At 35.4% G+C, this 20,569-nt stretch overlaps 1 protein-coding gene across 4 annotated transcripts in view; it reads left to right on the forward strand.

Moving 5' to 3' along the window:
• ZNF566 (zinc finger protein 566) overlaps positions 1-10,673 on the forward strand; it is a 30,337-nt gene extending 19,664 nt beyond the window's left edge. For all 4 annotated transcript variants that reach the window (XM_057712510.1, XM_057712509.1, XM_057712511.1 and 1 more), the window contains one exon: positions 8,820-10,673. In XM_057712510.1, the coding sequence (XP_057568493.1) occupies positions 8,820-9,844 (1,025 nt within the window). In that variant the 3' untranslated portion in view covers positions 9,845-10,673. The remainder of the gene's footprint in view (positions 1-8,819) is intronic.
• Positions 10,674-20,569: the final 9,896 nt, after the last annotated feature.

Here is a 20,569-nt window from a genome sequence, read left to right on the forward strand (position 1 = left end):
CAAGGATCCCTACTCTCACCACTTTTATTCAGCATAGTACTAGAAGTCTAAGCCAAAGCAACTGGGGAAGAAAAAGAAATAAAACTCACCCAAATCAGAAAAGAAGAAGTAAAACTGTCACTATTTGCAGATAACATATATGTAGAAAAACCCTAAAGACTCCACCAAAAGAAAACCTGTTAGAATTTTATCATAGGATACTGAATATAGTTCTTTGTTATACAGTAGGACCTTGTTTATCCATTCCATATATAATTGCTTACATCTGCTAACCCCAGACTCCCATTCCGTCCCTTCCCCAATCCTCTCCTTCTTGGCAACCACAAGTCTGTTCTCTATGTCCATGAGTCTATTACTGTTTAGGTTCATTTGTGTCATATTTTAGATTCCACACGTAAGTGATATCACATGGTATTTGTCTTTCTCTTTCTGACTTACTTTAGTTAGTATGATAATCTCTAGTTGCATCCATGTTGCTGCAAATGGCATTATTTCATTCCTTTTATGACCGAGTAGTATTCCATTGTATATACATACCACATCTTTATTCATTCATCTGTTGATGGACTTTTAGGTTATTTCCATGTCTTCGCTATTGTGAATAGTGCTGCTGTGAACACAGGGGTGCATGTATCTTTTTGGATTATAGTTTTGTCTGGATATATGCCCAGGAGTGGAATTACTGGATCATATGGTAATTCTGTTTTTAGAAAAACTGTTAGAATTAATAAGTGAATTCAATAAAGTTTCAGGATACAAAATCCATATATAAAAATTAGTTGCATTTCTATACATTAGTAATGAACACTTAGAAAAAGAAATTAAGAAAACAATCCCATTTACAAATGCATCAAAAAAAAAAAAGAATAAAATACCTAGAAATAAATTTAACCAAAAAGGTGAAAAGACCTGAACAGTGAAAATTATAAGACACTGGTGAAAGAAATTGAAGAGGTCACAAATAAATAGAAAGCTATTCCATTCTCATGGATTGGAAGAATTAATATTGTTAAAGTGTTCGTGCTACCCAAAGCAATCTACAGATTCAGTGCAATCCCTATCAAATTCCAAGGCATCTTTCCGAGAAATAGAACAAACAATCCTAAAATTTGTATGAAACCCACAAAAGACCCTGAATTCTCAAAGCAATCTTGAGAAAGAAGAACAAAGCTAGAGGCATCATGCCTCCTGATTTCAAGCTAGATTACAAAGCTGTAGTAAAAATAGTATGGGATTGGCATAAAAACAGACACAAATAGCCAAGAAATAAATCCACGTACATATGGTGGATTAAAATGAAAAAGCCAAGAGTATATACAATGGGAAAAGAACAGTCTTTTCAATAAGTGCTGTTGGAAAAACTGGACTGCTGTCATACCTTACACAAAAATCAACTCAATATGGATTAAAAGATCTGAAACCATAAAACTCCTAGAAGAAAACACAGAGAGTAAGCTCCTTGACATCAGTGTTACGTTTTTTTGGGTGTGACGCCAAAGCAAAAGCAACGAAAGCAAAAGTAAACAAATGGGATGACATCAAACCAAAACTTTGCATAGAAAATGAAACCATAAGCAAAATGAAAAGTCAGCCTACTGAATGAGAGAAAATATTTGCAAATCATATATCTAATAAGGATTCAATATCCAAAATACATACACAGAACCCATATAACTCAGCAAAAAAGAAAAACAAAATTCAATTTAAAGAAGATATAAAAAGAAACAAATGGAAATTTTAGAACTGAAAAATAAAGAGGCCGAAAATTTTAAAACTCACTAAATAGACTCAATAGGAGAGTGGAGATAATAGAGGAAAATTAATGAACTTGAAGGTAGATCAAAAGAAATTGGCCAATATGAATAACAGAAAAAAAGATTGAAAACTTTAAGTAGAACAACTCAAGGGGTATTCCCTGGTGGTCCAGTTAACCACTGGACTCCGTGCTTTCACTGCTGAGGGCCCACGTTCAATCCCTGGTCAAGGAACTAAGATTCCACAAGCCGTGTGGCATGGCTGGAAAAAAAAAAAGAATGACTCAGGGACGTGTGGGACAACAACAGAGTTTCCATACGTATGTCGTTGAAGTCCCAGAAGGACCATGGAAAATGAAAGAACCATACAAAAATAATGTGTTACTTGTAGGGAAACAATGATTTGAATGACTGGATTTCTTTTCTCTTCATAAACCATGGAGGTCAGCAAAAAGTGGAACAGCATTTTATTTGCTAAAGAACTTGTCAACCCAGAATTCTGTAGCCAGCAAAAACCCTTCAAGGAATGAAAGTAAAATTAAGAAAAGCAATGTTGCAGATGTACATGGCAACTGAAACTCTGGCCTGAGGATCCATGTGGGGCTAGGAGATAGTGGGGACAGTGACTAATGAGAGAGTCTACCCTGTCTCAAAGGAGTAAGCACTTGTTAAGTCTAGGAGACAGCTGTCATATGAGAATACAGGCCTAGTGCTTCCAGATAATCTGGTCTTTCAAGGAAAGCCAGAAATCCAGACTTCTGGATTAAATTACCTGAAGTGTCAACACTGGTAACTAATTCAAAACTTCAGAGAAGTATTGGGGCAACACCAAACACAAATGTGAATAGGATACAACCTGATTCATCTGGTTTTTACTTACATGGAGTTTTCTTTTTCTTTGAACCTCAGAAATTCTACCAAGCTATATCTAGCTAAAACTCTTTCCTCATAAATTCTGCTCAGCACAGAAAGGAACCATCTGATAACTGAGAGTTTTTTTCAACTCTGGGCATTAGTCTTAATGTTGGTTCTGCATCATCACCATATTCTCCTTCTGGAACTCATATTTTACATTTATTTCCTGTATATCTTGTGTTTTGTTTTGTTTTTACCATTTCTATCCTTTCTTTTCTGAGAATTTTTTTTTTCAAAAGTTAATTCTAGTTTTAGTGATGATTGACTTTTCACTGTGGAATTTGAGGATTTAGCTTACTTTACACCCTCATTCCTCATCCTCCATACATATACTGTATCAATTTTAATTAAATTGTTATTCAGTTTGCTTAATGACGATGTAGGTGTTTTTCGTTGCTCAGTCATATTTCACTCCTTGTACAACTTCTCTTTTCCTTGAAGTTAAACCTTGTCTTAATTGAGAGTTGCTTAGTTTTTTTTTTTTAATTTTATTTATTTATTTATTATTTTTTGGTAGGTACACCAAATTCAATCATCTGTTTTTATACACATATCCCCATATTCCCTCCCTCCCTTGACTCCCCCCCACCCTCCCTCGAGTCCCCCCCACCCTCCCTGTCCCAGTCCTCTAAGGCATCTTCCATCCTCGAGTTGAACTCCCTTTGTTATACAACAACTTCCCACTGGCTATCTATTTTACAGTTGGTAGTATATATATGTCTGTGCTACTCTCTCGCTTTGTCTCAGCTTCCCCTTCACCCCCCGCCCCCTCCCAAACCTTGAGTTCTCCAGTCCATTCTCTGCATCTGCGTCCTTGTTCTTGTCACTGAGTTCATCAGTACCATTTTTAGATTCCGTATATGTGAGTTAGCATACAATATTTGTCTTTCTCTTTCTGACTTACTTCACTCTGTATGACAGACTCTAGGTCTATCCATCTCATTACATATAGCTCCATCTCATCCCTTTTTATAGCTGAGTCATATTCCATTGTGTATATATGCCACATCTTCTTTATCCATTCATTTGTTGATGGGCATTTAGGTTGCTTCCATGTCCTGGCTATTGTAAATAGTGCTGCAATAAACATTATGGTACATGTTTCTTTTGGGATTATGGTTTTCTTTGCGTATATGCCCAGTAGTGGGATTACTGGATCATATGGTAGTTCTATTTGTAGTTTTTTAAGGAACCTCCAAATTGTTTTCCATAGTGGCTGTACCAACTTACATTCCCACCAACAGTGCAGGAGAGTTCCCTTTTCTCCACACCCTCTCCAACTTTTGTTGTTTCCAGATTTTGTGATGATGGCCATTCTCATCGGTGTGAGATGATACCTCATTGTGGCTTTGACTTGCATTTCTCTGATGAGTTGCTTAGTTTTTGTTTATCTGTCACTAATCTAACTTTTCAGACACATCAGGTAACTGTGGTTTGTTTTTTAGCTGAGACATCCCTCCTCTAACCCTCTGTTCTTCTTCCTCAGGTGTAATTGTAACATAGTTGTTGTTTTAGAATTTCTCTTTATTATCATCCAGTGGATTCCCTTAGGATCATCCCATTGATTCCCTTAACTCCTCCCCTTTGAATTCCTTTTGATTCTCTTGTATTTGCATGCCTTGGATACTTTTGTAAACCCAGACTATTGGATCTCTTGCCTTTCTCTTTCTTGGTTTGTTTTCTCATTATTCTGAAGCACATCTTTCAAAAGCAACCAAGGGAAGGATGCAGAAGAAATAAACAATATATTTTGTGAATCCTTGCATGAATAAAAATGTTTTCATTTCACCCTCATAATTTGATTGATAATTTGACTGAAGATGTCATTTTAGGTTGAAAAACTTACTTTAACTTTCTGAAGGCATTGCTCCCAGGATTTCTAAAATCTAATAGTATCTAATGTTGTTGAGAAGTCCAAAACCCATTCAGGTTCTTAATTCTTTTAAGTGACCTGTTTAATCTCTTTGGAGGCTTTTAGTGTTTATTATTTATGATGTTCTAATATTTCGTGTTGAGGTATCATGACATTGATTTTATTCTTTCATTTGGCTGGGCACTCATTCTAGAAACTAAAAATCTCTGAAATTTTCTTCTGCTATTTTGACCATTTGTTCCCCATTGTTTTCTTTTTCTCTGTACTCTATGTTTCAAACATCAATTGAACTTTTTAAAAAAATAAATTTATTTATTTATTTATTGGCTGCATTGGGTCTTTGTTGTTACACCCAGGCTTTCTCTGGTTATGGTGAGCAGAGGCTACTCTTTGTTGCAGTGCGTGGGCTTCTCATTTCAGTGGCTTCGCTTGTTGCAGAGCACGGCTCTAAGTGCTCAGGCTTCAGTAGTTGTGGCACGTGGGCTCAACTATTGTGGCTCTCGGACACTACAGCACAGGCTCAGTAGTAGCAGCATATGGGCTTAGTAGCTGTGTAGCATGTGGAATATTCCCGAACCAGGGCTTGAACCTGTGTCCCCTGCATTGGCAGGTAGATTCTTAAACACTGTGCCACCAGGGAAGCCCTTGATTGATCATTTTTTTATGTCCGGTGCTTGGCACCATGTCTGACACACAGTAAGAGCTCGTTAAATTTTTTGAATGATTGAAAACTCATAATACAGATCTTAAATTTCTTGTGCTAGCCCTAAAATTTTTTTTTTTTTTTTTAGATTAAGTATAGTTGATTTACAATGTTGTATTAGTTTCTGGTGTACAGCAAAGTGATTCAATTATGCATATATATAGTTTTTTATATTCTTTTCCATTATGGTTTATTACAAGATATTGAATATAGTTCCCTGTGCTATACAGTAGGATCTTATTTGTCTATCTTATACAGTAGTTTGTATCTACTCTTTTTTTTTTTTTCCTAATTTCCATCCTTCTGTTTATGTTGTACTTTCCCTGAGGTTTTAATAAGTTCTCATCTTTGTATTTTTATTAAAATTTTTTTTCTTCTTTCAATATTTCTTTTTCTGACAGCATTCTCTTATGGGATTGTTATTATAATATTGTTTTTAGAAGCATTCTTCTTTTGAATTTTGGGGTTTTTTCCCTCCATTGTCTCTCCTGAGTTATTTTCTCTTGTGTTTATTTTGAGCTCTTATGTTATAATGTTTTCCTGAAATAACTAGTGACTCGAGGCTATTTGCTCATATAAAACTGTAGCGCTGAAAAGCTGATTTGAGCTTGTTTGTGACTGAGGATTTGTAGATTTATTGGTGGTAGTCACTGTAGAGTGATCTGCCTAAACAGTTCATTGGCTGACACCACCTATTAGGTCTTTTCTCTTGGGCTGATTTTCTCCAGAATGGAATCCTCTATTTTCCTTCTGGAATTAATAAGATAAGCTTGGCTGCCAGATTCTGAGAGTTTACTGGGTATAGTGGATTGGGGAATCAGCTTGCTGTATGGAGTAGGTTTGAGAATCTGAGGTCTGTCTGTTTCTTTTAGATTTTAAATTAATTATCCTTTTTGCAACCCCTTATGTACCCTGGTTTCAAAGGTACCTGATGATTGCATTCTTGAAAATATCTGGTATTCTACAATAAGGCTAATCTGTGACTTAGGTTTCAGGGTTGTTTTTGTTTTTGTTTTGTTTTGTTTTTATGGTTGACACATCATTTATTACTATTCCATCTATTCTCTAGTTTCCAAATTTTTGTTGCTGCTTTTTTTTCCTCACTCTGTTCATCCTCATGGAGTTTCTTCTTTTGTTGAATCTCATTACTGTCTTCAGTGGAACTTCATGAAAGAGCAGTAATAAATGTATATATTCAGTGTGCCATATTTGCAGAAAATATGTCCTATTTTTCTAGAGGAGTTTTTTAGACATTTTTCATTAGGGACTATATATTTAAATATTTGCTTATTGAGTCAGTCAGTAAATATTTGTTGATCTTTCAGTATGTACCATGTACCATGCTCAGAGCTGGATACACATTGAGGAAGACAATAGACATTTTCCTTGCTTTCATAGAACTTAAGCCCTATTGAGGGAAAAGATAGTAAATGAACCTAAATAAATATGTAATTATGAATTATGAAAATCCTGTGAAGGAAAAGAACAGAATGCTAAAAGTAATTACAAGGAGGGCATAATTTGGTCATAAGGTCAGAGAAGGCCTCAGAATGAATGACCTTTAAGTAGAGATTTGGAAAATAAGTAATAGATATCAAAGCCAAGAGTAAAGAAAATACCTTCTAGACATAAGGAAAAGTACCTAGAAAGGTTCAAATAGGAACTAATAGCTAGGAGCATTTGAAGAACTACAAAATAGGACCAATGTGGATGGACCTTAGAAACCAAAATGGAGCATAGTGTGCAATTTGATTGAAAGGCAGTCAGGAACAAGATCATTCAGAGCTTTGTAGACCATATTCAGGAGTTTGGCTTTTGTTGTAAGAGCAATATCATATAGGAAACCACCATAGTATTTTAAGCAGAACAGTGGCAGGCTAATGCCATTCTAGTGACATGAATTCAAGACTGCAAACCTCAAGTGGGGAAGCTAGGTAGGAGGCTATTCCAGTAGTCCAAGGGAGAGATATTCCATATTAGGTCTTATATTGAATATAAAGGGAAGAGTATCAGGATATTTTAGAAGCAAAATTGTGCAGTATTTGCTAAATGATGTGAGAGGAAGAGGAAGAAGAAGGTACTAGAATGATCTTCACTTTTCTGGCTTGAAGTTTTTTCTCTGGATCCATAGTGTGGTCTTCAAAACACCTCACTTGCCTAACATCTCCATTTCTGTATGGAAATTCTCCCATAATATTATCTCCAAGATACTAAATACTTATTTTATACCAAGTATTTTTTCATGTAGTATACCCAGTCCTCCCAATGATCATAAGAGTTAGTTATCATTCCTATCATATACACAGACAATTGGTGGCTCAGAAAGATGAATTAATTTGCTGAAGGAAGAAAAAGCTTGTGATTAAGTGAGTTTGAGTTCAAAACTCATATAACTGAATCTTGTACCTCTGATCTTTCAACAGCAATACACTGCCTCCCATTATATTCTTTTCCCTTCTCTTGAAACCTGCAGATGCTCTTCTTGTCAGTTGGTCATCACTACTACAGTGCTTGTGCACTTGTCAAGTCCTTTTTTTTCTTCCTAAGTTCAGAATCACAGAATTCCAAGGCATAGTATTTTCATCAAATCCCAACACATACCATATTGAGCCATAAAAAATCCTGCGTATATAACACTCATACTAGATTCACTCAATGCGACTTTTCTTAAGGTATTCTCCTATCTGGATTGCCACCTTCTATTTCCCTATCATTAGTTAAAGAGAACCTAAGCCTCTAGTTAATCCAAAATTTTCAGCAGTGGTGGAAATGTCTTACGTTTGTGATATCCGGTCTGGTAGACACTAGCCACATTTGGTTATTAAACACTAGAAATGTGGATAGTGCCATTGAGGAACTGAATTTGAATTTTTATTTAATTTTAATTACGTTAAATTCAAATAGACATATGCTAGTGGCTACTGTAATGGACAACACAGATCTAAGCAGGGCCTGGCAAAGTTTTTCTTAAAGGTCCATATAGTAAATATTTTAGGCTTGCAGTCAATGTGGTCTCTGTTGCAACTACTCCTGCCACCATAGCTAAAAAAACAGCCATAGATTACATAAATGAATAAGCGTGGCTGTGTACCAATAAAACTTTACTTATAAAAATTATTGCAGTGCTGCAGTCCATAGTTTGCCAACCCCTGGAAATTTTCCCTTAACCACATTCATTTAATCCTAACAAGAACCCTATTAAATAGGTATGATCGTTTCCTTTATTTTACAGTTCATGCTGTGGGATGCTCTTATATGTGTGTTTGCATGTGCTGTGAGATTTTGTGTGTGTGTAGGTATGATTAGAGTCATCCTGTAACAAGGGAGTTTAAGGCATCTGTATATTTAGCAAGCTCCCCTAAATAATTCTGATTTGTAGCAGCGTTTAGAAGCCAGTGGCTTACTTACTGCCCTCATCTTACTATGTCATCTCTCCTCACTCTTCTTTTCTCATCCACTTTCTTTTTTCTCGTGCACTTTTTAAAAATTCAGTTTAACTTCTCCCATTTTAATTGAAGTTTTATTTTTCCCAAACAAGAAAAATGTGAGTGATTGCTTTCATATTTTCTTTCAGTCCTGGAGTCAAGATGTGAGACCAAGAAATTATTTCTGAAGAAGGAAATTTATGAAATAGAGTCAGACCAGTGGGAGATAATGGAAAGACTTACAAGACATGACCTTCAGTGCTCTAGTTTCAGAGATGATTGGGAATGTAATGGCCAGTTTGAGAAACAACATGGCTCTCAGGAGGGACATTTCAGTCAACTGATATTCACCCGTGAAGGCATGCCCACTTTTAGTCAACATCCATCCTTGACCTTACAGCAAATCATCAATAATAAAGAGAAATACTGTGCAACTAAGGAATATAGGAAAACCTTTAGACATGACTCACAGCTTACCACACATCAGATAATTCATACTGTTGAGAAACCCTATGAATGTAAGGAATGTGGAAAGGCTTTTAGACATCCCTCAAGACTCAGTCATCATCAGAAAATTCATACTGGCAAGAAACCTTTTGAATGTAAGGAATGTGGAAAAACCTTCATTTGTGGCTCAGACCTTACCCGACATCACAGAATTCACACTGGTGAGAAACCTTATGAATGTAAGGAATGTGGAAAGGCCTTTAGTAGTGGCTCCAACTTTACGCGGCATCAGAGAATTCATACTGGTGAAAAGCCCTATGAATGTAAAGAATGTGGGAAGGCCTTTAGTAGTGGCTCAAACTTTACTCAGCATCAGAGAATTCATACAGGGGAGAAACCCTATGAATGTAAGGAATGTGGCAATGCCTTTAGTCAGAGTTCACAACTTATTAAACATCAGAGAATCCACACAGGTGAGAAACCGTATGAATGTAAGGAATGTGAAAAGGCTTTTCGTTCTGGTTCAGACCTTACTCGACATCAGAGAATTCATACTGGTGAGAAGCCCTATGAATGTAAGATATGTGGAAAAGCCTATTCTCAGAGTTCACAACTTATTAGTCATCATAGAATTCATACTAGTGAGAAACCCTATCAATACAGGGAATGTGGGAAGACCTTTAATTATGACTCACAACTGATTCAACACCAAAATTTGTACTGGTGATAAAACATAGAATATATGAAATGTGTGTGAAGGCTTTTCTTTACAGCTCAAAACTCTTTAACATCAACTATTCATCAAAAGAATTTATCTTGATATTAATCCCTCTAAATAAAATAAGGTGGAAACATCTTATTTGTTGACTACAGCTTGTTCAGCCCAAGAAAAATCATGTAGGAGAAACACCCCATGAGTAGAATACATTTTGGAAGCCTTTTAATAAAAGCTCCTTTTTCTCTTGCCATCAGGTAATTCAGTCTAGTAAATATTCAGAGTGACAACAGCACTTCTGGCACCTTTCTAACCTTATCTTAAACATCAGAGAATACATCCTGAAATGTAATCCTGTGATTTTCATTTTCTTTTCCTCCCAATTATTCTACAATTGTAATATTCTTAATCTTTTAATCCATTTAAATTTATATGACTGTAAAGTCCATCTGTGTATGTCATGATTTGTAAAATATCTTTATTTTTAATATACCCTTAATACCCAAGAGAAATGACCTCTTTATATTTGAAGATGGCTTATTCTTTTTGCTCTTTACAAAATTTAGGCTTTCTTGTTGTAAGAACACTCATGAATGACTTACCGCTCAGTAAATAGAGATCCTTTACTATCTTCATGGTGTTTCCTTGTGTTGCTGTAATATCATTTCATCAAATCCCTATTGGTAGACATTGTAGTTTCTTCCAGTGTTTTTGCCATTATACACAGTGCCCTGATGGGCATTCTCCCTAGGCATATCTTTGTGTCATGTCTTTTATTTTAATTGCAGAAATAATGCATCAATATATTTTCCTTATAATAGATTTAAACATTACAAATAAGGCCTTTGACCACTATCCTGGTACCCATATCCCTTCCTAAAGGATAAATTTTATCTGTTTAGTATTTATCCTTCCTGAGCATTTTTCTATGTTTTTATACATATATGTCTTAATAGAAATTATAAAACGGGGATAATTATAATACCTACCTCATAATTTTGTGTAAGGATCAAATAAAGACACACAAAGTGCTTAGAATTGTGCCTGTCAAATAATAAATAGATACCCACAGAATGTTGGTTATTGTTAATTGTATTTATCGTCATTATTAGTATTATTTATTGAGAAGCAACTGTTTCTACAAACCTTACTCAACATCAGACAGGATATATAATTGAAGAAAGACCCATTGAGGGTAATGAACTAAGAAATTCTCCATTATTACTTACTTCCTATGGAACATGAAGTAATCCTGGGTGTTGATGGGGAAAGTAATATGTGTAATGAGTAGGAAAGGCTATGTTCAGACTGGTATCCTTTTTACTACATCATATAATACCTAATATAAAGACAGACAATAACATAGACAAAATATTGGTGACACTGATGAAAATATGAAAAGGCAGACAGCATTATGTTTGAAAATGGATATGCATACATATATTTAAAAAAAACCTTATAGTTAATACAATACTTCCAATACATTTGAAACCTAAACAAAATTATTTTTTAGGAAAATAAAAATTACCAGTATTGACTCAAAGAGAATTAGAGATCTTGGGAGACTCTTATAAACACAGGTAAAGGGGAAATTTAGTGTGAGATATAGTAGCTATTACTAATGAAGCACCAAACCCAATTTCTTTTCAGGCAAAACTCTTTTTAAAAAAATTGGGGTATAATTGACATCAACATTATATTAGTTTCAGGTGCACAACATAATGATCTGATGTTTGTATATATTGGGAAATGACCACCGTAATTAGTTAACATCCACCACCATGCATACTTAATATTTTTTTCTTGTGATGAGAACAGGCAAAACTTTATCAGGTGTTTGTTATAGTAGAAGTAGACGTCTCATACCCTAACATAATCTTGATGTTAGAAATGGATTAGGAGAACACAAAGAAGCTATTTTTCAGGTTCCTCCATAAAGATATATACAAGCATACTAAAGAAAATAGCAAACTGTAGGTATCTATTAAATGAATAGAAATGAACCTGGTTTGGACAGTAACTGAAGAGGATTTTTTTTTAAACATGGTGTGGACCAAAGAAGATATATTGACTCTGCAAGTAGTAAGTTACTCTTGTTCTGGACACTAGAGCACTGAGTGTGCAAAAGGTTCACAAGAGGTGTTTTTAATAGTGCAAATCCCTTAGCCCCAAGGAAACTTAAGGGCAGCAGGGGAAATAGTAAAATACAAGATAACTTACCCAGAATTTCTTAGATGTGAAAAGTATTTCTAGAGATAAAGTAACTAAGCTCCAAATATAAAGTTTTTTTTTAAGGACTTGATCTGATCCCATATTTTCTACATGCAGTTTTTTAAATTTATTCTCAGCATCATGTCAGTTAAAAAATAGGTATATTTTGTATGTTGTAATCCCATTCTTGAGCTATATAACTATAGACACACAACTGAAAATAAAAAGTTAACCTATTGAGAAAAAAATATAGCCAGACCATGACTGTTTTGCTCTAGCAGCAAATATGTCACTGAAATTATGTATTCTATTTTAGACCAAGGGTCAGCAAACTTTCTGTAAAGGGCTGGAAAGTAAATATTTTACCCTTTGTATGTCACACTATTTCTGTTGCAAGTACTCACCTCTGCTGTTATAGTGAGGAAGCTTACTAAAGTTTTTTCAGAAATCCTGAAGTTTAAAAAAAAAGTCCCACAGCTTAGCTTTATTTAGGTTTAGATTTGTGTTTTGAGATGGGCCTTTACCGTGCCTCACTTTTCATGCTCAGCAAGCAGTTTCCTACATTGGATGGTACCATTCTGTGGAAGGAAAAGCCATATATCCAAAGTTACTATAGGTCTGCCCTTCCATGCCGCCGTCTCTTTTTTCTTAGATCCCACGTTAGAGGACTTTAAAAAACAAAACAAAACATTGAGCTACTTTATTTTTTACCAGGCATGAAGAAGTAAAATATTTCATAATCAATTTGAAGTAGGTAGAGTGAGCAACATATCTGCAGATGGGAGAATTACTAAAGACAAGGCTATTCTAATATTTTGCATTACACTAAAATGAGGGCTAAGTGAAATTTAATATTTTTGTGTGGGTACTTTAAGTCATTTGTTGAGTTCCTCATCTAAAATTACAGAAGTTAATGTATTTGCACCCAAATCAATGAAACAATGCCCCCCCCCAAAAAAAAAAATCTATCTCTGCTCCTCTCCATTCCTCTGCCTTCCCCTCTTCCATTTCCTTCTGAGGAATGTCTAAACCTCATGTATCTCCTCCATATATTTCTTCATGCTTAAACATTAACACAAATTATTTTAGTGTATTTTTACCCCCCCCCCCGCCAAAAATGGATGATACTTTATACTTTTCTCTGCAATTTGCTTTTTTTACATTCAACTGTACATTTTGGGTTTTCTTTAAAGTCAGTAAATGATGACTGAACTTAGCTGTTTTAATGGTTACAGAATATTCCACAGTATGCTTGTACCAGTGCCTAATCAGCTACAGTATTTCCCCAGTTGTGATATTTCAGATTATCTCCTTTGCCATTTAAAATTAGTGTTGCAATAAAATTCACATATTCTTGTCTATTTGATTTCTATAAAATAGGTTTCCCAAAACATTTCCAATGTTTTCTGTGTTTCTTAGAAAAGTATTGCTTATAGGAAATTTCAGAAGGCAAGAGAATAAAGGAAGAAAGTTCAGTCTTTCACATATGTGTTTATATGGGTATGTACACACACCCAGATTTAACACTTAATCCATCTGGATTGATATATATGGTGTGACATAGTATGTCAGCATGTTCCCATCCAGAAATAAAGCCAATTATGCCAGAAACAATTATTAAACTATTGAACTATTAAACTATTCATCTACTGAATAAAAATACTATCTATCATATATTAAATGCTCACATCCTCAGATCTTTTGGTCAGCAATCTTTGATTTATACTTTTCAGTAACATTACTTAAAAATACGTATATTGTAATTACATAGTCTTTATTTGAAAATAATGACAAATGTTTCTTCATTAGAATTTAAAATTATTTTATCCAGTTCCAGTAAAAATCCTCATTGGGATTAATAATTTTGAATTATTAAGTTTAAATACAGAGTATCCCAAATGAGTGCACAGTTGACACTGAGTGGATATTCATTAATATATATGTAAGTCTTGAAATTTCTTTGGCAGCTCTTCATCCTCCTTACTCTCTAATATCTTTATAATGTACATAAAATATATATAGTCCTTAAAATATGCTAGTAATATCTGAAAGTTTAACATTTTATTAGGGTATTGATTATAAAGTGATAGATTCTTTTGACCTTTTATAATGTGCAGATAGAGTACCCATCTCACAGTATTACACCTATTTTATTTTCTTGTCTTATTTCATGTTGTAGACCTGATGACAGTGGATTTTGAGCAGGACTTTTTCTTTTTTACCAGATTTCCCCCATTTTTACAGACTGAAGAGTTGGATTTTGAGGATAATTTCTGCTTCCTGTTTTCATCCCTACTCTTGTTTGTGTGTCATAAGAGAAATGATTAATTACCTTGGTGAAATGTGTTAAAACACATGAATTACCTCCCTTTATTTGATCCTGAATTTCTCATGTTTCCTGGGGCAGGCTATGATTCTCTATGCCAACTCTGCAGACCTGTTCCTCCGCTGGCACATGTGCCAATATCTAGAGTTTGAATGAAATATTAGGATGTGCATTTTAACTCCAGATTCAGGCTGCCTCTTTCAATAAAGCATTACCAACAAAAATGCTCTATTTCTCAATCATTCCAGAAATCAGGATGAGAGAGTTATAGTTAACTATCACCCACAAAAATTTTTTTCTATAGCCATCTTTGTTTTATTTCTAATTTTAATGGAAACATACTGATTACAGTCAGTGTTCTACATTTTATTAATTTGAGTAGATAAGGAATTTATTCAAATGATATTGAGTCGCTCATGGAAAATCTTAGAGTGCTGAAGAACAAAGATAGAGAACTAGAAATAACGCTCCAAATGACACAGAGCTTGTGTGGTGAGGTCACCACAGCTGCTGCTGTACATAGAATCCCTAGCTTCATTTACTGACACCACGGGTGCTGGGCTCTGGATGTTCCTGCTACTGCCACCTGTGTACCTGGGGTTACCCATCACCCAGTTGGAATTGCCACAGTCCTTGTTCCTTTCTACCATCACCTTGCTGTTTTGAGAGAAGTGTGTTTAAGTGCCTGAAGCCTAGGTTTCATCCCTGTGCATTAGCTGCTGTGGAGGCTGAGATACATTTTCAATGTAGTGAGAACCAGCCTCTGCTTCTTAAAGATGGCTATTTCCCATCATAGCAAAGGTACACATGAACTGGCCAGCCAAACGAATGGGCCAGCATCCCATTAATCATACATAATTCTTCCCACAGCTGAAAATGAAAACCTCATTTAAAATAATATAGCCATTCTCCACTCAACTGAAAATGTGCTGGGTAATGTCTATACCTCTTTTGTATCTGTCAGGATCCTTTGTAGACATTCTGTAAATTTTGTCTAAGTTGCAACAACCTACACAGAAGAAAAAGGAGAGTAAAAAAGAAGAAATGTAATCATAATATATGGCTATATATTAAATTAGGTGCTCCAGTCTTCTCTGTAAATGACAGTTGTGACACTCTCCCTTTTAATTTAGTAGATTGGGGAGTTTTTATAGGTAAAGTGACCCAAACCTTTCATAAAGGATCTGAATCCTTGTTGGTTATTATACTTTCTATTAACTTTTACTACTGGAAATGATAGAAATAAGAGTTGACCCAGGGGAAGCTTTGGATTCCATCCATGTTCCATTTGGAAATTTCAAACCTGTCTTTCCCTTGAGGGTCAGGATCAATCAGCCTGGCAAACACCAACCTACACCCTTCTTCCTCTCCCACCCCAGCCTTTGGTCTGTTGTACAGGGTTATGGGGAGCTCTAAATAGCCAAGTTATAGTCTCACTTTACATTGCATTGGAGTCACTGTTGTATCCACTGGTGAAAGTATTTCTTCATGTATTCTCTACATTACCTTTAGACAATATTTTTGATTTAGGTTTGACTTTCAGAATATGTTGAGATTTTATGATAATTTATGGTCTGGATATAAAGGGATAGGAGCATGAGAAAAAGCAAAACTCTTGCAAGATAACTACATCAGACAAGATCTTCAAACAGGTATAATGCATGTTGTCTTAAATTTTAGGTTGTCTGCTAATAGTATAGTTACATGAACTTGTTTATTGTTTGCATGATATAATTTGATTTCAATTAATTTAATTTCAATTTTTTGTGTCCTTAAGTTATAGATGTGCTTTATAAACACAATATAGTTGCATTTTTAAAATTCAATATGACATTCTTTATCTTTTAAATAGAATATTAGACCTAATTTATTCAATATAATCATTGATATATTTAGCTTTAAATCTACCATTTAAACTTTATTCTTTTCTGTTTATCTTGCCGATTCTATATTCTTTCTCTTTGTTTTCTTCACCATTTTAAAAATTGTCATTTTGTTTTTACCTGCTTTTTACTTGTAAATTCTACATACTATTTCTAGGCTTTAAGGGTTACTTCAGAAAATATTATGAATACTAAAACCTATCAAGGTCTAAACCAGTTCATATTTTTATTCACTCCCATGACAACAGAACATACTTAGAGTACTTTAGCTACATTTATGCATCCATATCCCAATGTAGATTATTGTTCTCTTGCATTTTTATTATATTTTTTTAACTTCATGGATATAACTTTTTTACAGTCAATGTACACTTGCCCCCATAATTGCTATACTGCTTTTCATTCATTCTTGTTTTTCAACACTTCCATCTGGGATAATTTCCCCTGTGTCTCATTATTATTTTATTTCAGTGGATAGTATTTTATTTCAGCTATCATTCTACTCTTCTAATTTTCATTGCTGCTGTGAAAAGTCAGCTGTCAGTCTAATGGCTAATTTGAAGGTAATTCATCCTTTTTTGTTTGCTGTTTTAAGATTTTCTCATTGTCTTTGATTTTATTCAGTTTCTCCATAATGGGTCTAAGTTGGAGGATTTGAGTCAATGATTTAGAGACTGTCACCATCTTTGGAAATTGTTCATTTATTATTTCTTCTAATATTGAAGTTTAACTGCAACTCCAACTCTATCTGGCATATCTTTTATATAAAGCCTCATTTTAATTTTTTTTCTTTTTTTCTTTTTTTTTTGGCTGTGTCGGGTCTTAATTGCGGCATACGGGATATTTGTTGAGGCATGTGGGATCTTTCACTGTGGCACGCAGGCTTCTCTCTAGTTGTGGCATGCAGGTTTTTCTCTTCTCTAGTTGTGGCATGCGGGCTCCAGGGTGTGTGGGCTCTGTAGTTGTGGTGCATGGGTTCCAGAGTGCATGGGTTCTGTAGTTTGCGGCATGCAGGCTCTCTAGTTGAGGCGTGTGAGGCCAGTAGTTGTGGCACATGGGCTTAGTTGTGCTGAGACATGTAGCATCTTAGTTCCCCACCCAGGGATCCAACCTGCGTTCCCTGCATTGCAAGCACGTTCTTTACCGCTGGACTACCAGGGAAGTCCCCCCTAACATATTTTAAAGAAATAAAATCGAGCTTTAAACATAAGCAAAGTTCTTTGGTAACTTGTATCTATGATTCAAATGAAGGCCTATTTTCACAATCTTGTGTTCCTCCTGGTTCTCTTTCATAATACCTTGTTTCATTGAAGGCTTAGTTTCTTTTACCACATGCTTCTCATTGACCTTGAAAATAATTATTTATGAAGATTCCCTGAGATCAAGAAACAATTAGAGACTTCCCTGGTGGTGCAGTGGTTAGGAATCTGCCTGCCAATGCAGGGGATACGGGTTTAATCCCTGGCCCAGGAAGATCCCACATGCCTGGGAGCAACTAAGCCCATGCACCACAACTACTGAGCCTGCGCTCTAGAGCCCAAGAGCCACAACTATGAGCCCATGTGCCACAACTACTGAAGCCCAAGCTCATAGAGTCTGCGCTCCACAACAAGAGAAGCCACTGCACTAAGGAGCCTGCACACCACAATGAAGAGTAGCCCCCCCCTGCCGCCACAACTAGAGAAAACCTGCACAAAACAACGAAGACCCAACACAGCCAATAAATAAATTAGTAAATAAAAAGAAACAATATTACTTCTGCCAGGAAGATAAGGGTACGTGTTGGAGATTACCTTAAACCATGTTCAGGGCTTCAATTCCTGTCCCAGGTTTTGTCTATTAAGGCTCTAAATATGCTTGAGGGCTAGTAGGCATGATATCTTATCCTTTTAGAATTCCAGTGTTTGTTCATTCTCTGAGTAACTGGAACAGTTTTTCAGCAAATACATTTTCAGGCTTGAGTGTCTTTCAACAGCACTGACTTTCCCCTCCATGTTTACATGCTGTGAAGGAGGGCAAAAGTTATAATTCCTGAGACTCTGTTGTTCGTTGTAGCCTTTAAAATATTTTTTGTTGCAAAAAACCCCCCCACAGATATAGAAAAACCACAAAAATACACCTAAATGAAGTGTTAAAAGACAAATACCCCTGTAACCATCACTCAGGTCAAAAAATAGAAATTTACCAGATAAGTCAGAAATTTCCTATCTCAATCATTACCTTGCCCTGTTTCCAAAAGCAACCACTACCACTCTCCTAACTTTTATAGTAATTTCTTCCTTGTATTTCTTTATAATTTATCCATTTGTACATCTCTAAACACTATGTTTTGCCTTACTCCATTTTTAAAATTTGACACATCTTTTAAGTTTCTTTTAACGTACACTATTTCTCCATACTCGTTCGTTAATAAATGTTTTTTAGTTTTGCTGGATATAAAATATTTGGCTCATATTTTGTCTCATTGAGTGCTTAAAATATGCTATTCCATTTTTTTTCTTTAAGAACTTTTATTGGGATAAAAGTGACATACAATAAACTGCATATATTTAAAGTATACAATTTGACATATTTTTTCTTATTAGTAATGTATATATGGCAACCCCAATCTCCCAATGCTATCTTATTTTATATTTCTAAATATACTGTATTTACAGTCAAAATGTCTGATGATAACCTGATTTTTTTTTTCCTTTTAAAAGTCACTTATGTTTATTTCTCCCTAGATGCCCAAATAATTTTTTTTTCTTTTCTTTAAAGCAGTTTTACTAATATGACTTGGAGTTTGTTGTTCTGAATTGATATTCTCAGGTACACCATCTACTTTTTCAATATGTAATTGCAAATCATTGTATATTGTTATTATTATTATTAAGTTTTTAGTATTCTGTTCCTTTGCTTTTGTTTTATTCTTCAGGAACTTCTATTAATATGTTTGATCTTCTTTGCCTATCTTCAATATTTTTTTCTCTCAAGTCTCTTTAAATTGCTTTCTTCATTTCTTTCCAATTGTAGAAATTTTCCTCATTTTTACCTTCTATTTCCTTTAGGCATTTCTTGGTTTATTCATTGTTGTATTCCCTCTAATTGAGTCTTTATTTCTTTCATTTTTTTATTTTTGTTTTTTGTAATTTTATTATTTATTTATTTATTTATTTATTTATTTATTGGCTGCACTGGGTCTTCGATGCTGCACACGGGCTTTCTCTAGTTGCAGAGAGCAGGGGCTACTCTTCATTATGGTTTGAGGGCTCCTCATTGTGGTGGCTTCTCTTATTTGCAGAGCACAGGCCCTAGGCATGCAGGCTTCAGTAGCTGCGGCACACAGGCTCAATAGTTGCGGCTCACGGGCTCTAGAGCGCAGGCCCAATAGCTGTGGTGCAGGGGCTTAGCTGGTCCACGGGATGTAGGATCTTCCTGGAACAGGGATCGAACCTGTGTCCCCTGCATTGGCAGGCAGATTCTTAACCACTGCGCCACCTAGGAAGTCCCTCTTTTATTTTTTAAAAACTTTTATTGGAGTGTAGTTGATTTACAATGTTGTGTTAGTTTCAGATATACTACGAAGTGAATCAGCTATACATATACATATATCCACTCTTTTTTAAGATTCTTTTTCCATATAGGCCATTACAAAGTATTGAGTTCCCTGTGCTATACAGTAGGTCCTTATTAGTTATCTATTTTATATATAGTAGTGTGTATATGTCAATCCCAGTCTCCCAATTTATCCCTCTCTCCCATCCCCTGGTAACCATAAGTTTGTTTTCTACATCTGTGACTCTATTTCTGTTTTATAAATAAGTTCATTTGTACCCTTTTTTTTTCAAGGGTGAGTCAAAAATTGTCCACACTCCGGTTATTTTAAAACTTCTGTTGGCCACACTGTCCTATCAGCACTTTCCGTTCAAGGCTACTGTCTCCCCAGTCACTGCTGTGCAGGTGTGAATGTATTATATCAGTTCATCTGTAACTGTGGTGTGAGCAAAAATGGATGCCCCACTTGTGATCTGCACGAAAGAAGAGCAGCGTGCAGTGATTCATTTTTTGTGGTCTGAGAGTGTACACGTCTGCACACTTCTGCCCACCCTGTTGACACTTAGCAAAAACTTCATTTTGAGGTGTTAAAGGATCCTCCCTGTAGTCCTGATCTTGCTTCATCGGACTTTCACTTGTTTGGTCCCCTGAAAGCAGCCCTACGAGGAGGAAGATTCACTTCTGATGAAGAAGTGAAGACAGCAGTGCATTCGTAGCTCGAAGCTCAGCCTGAAACATTTTTTAAAGAAGGAATACGAAAGCTTGTTGACAGATGGACAA

This window comes from Hippopotamus amphibius, chromosome 16 (genome assembly GCF_030028045.1).
Source record: "Hippopotamus amphibius kiboko isolate mHipAmp2 chromosome 16, mHipAmp2.hap2, whole genome shotgun sequence".
Taxonomy (NCBI): Eukaryota; Metazoa; Chordata; class Mammalia; order Artiodactyla; family Hippopotamidae; genus Hippopotamus; species Hippopotamus amphibius.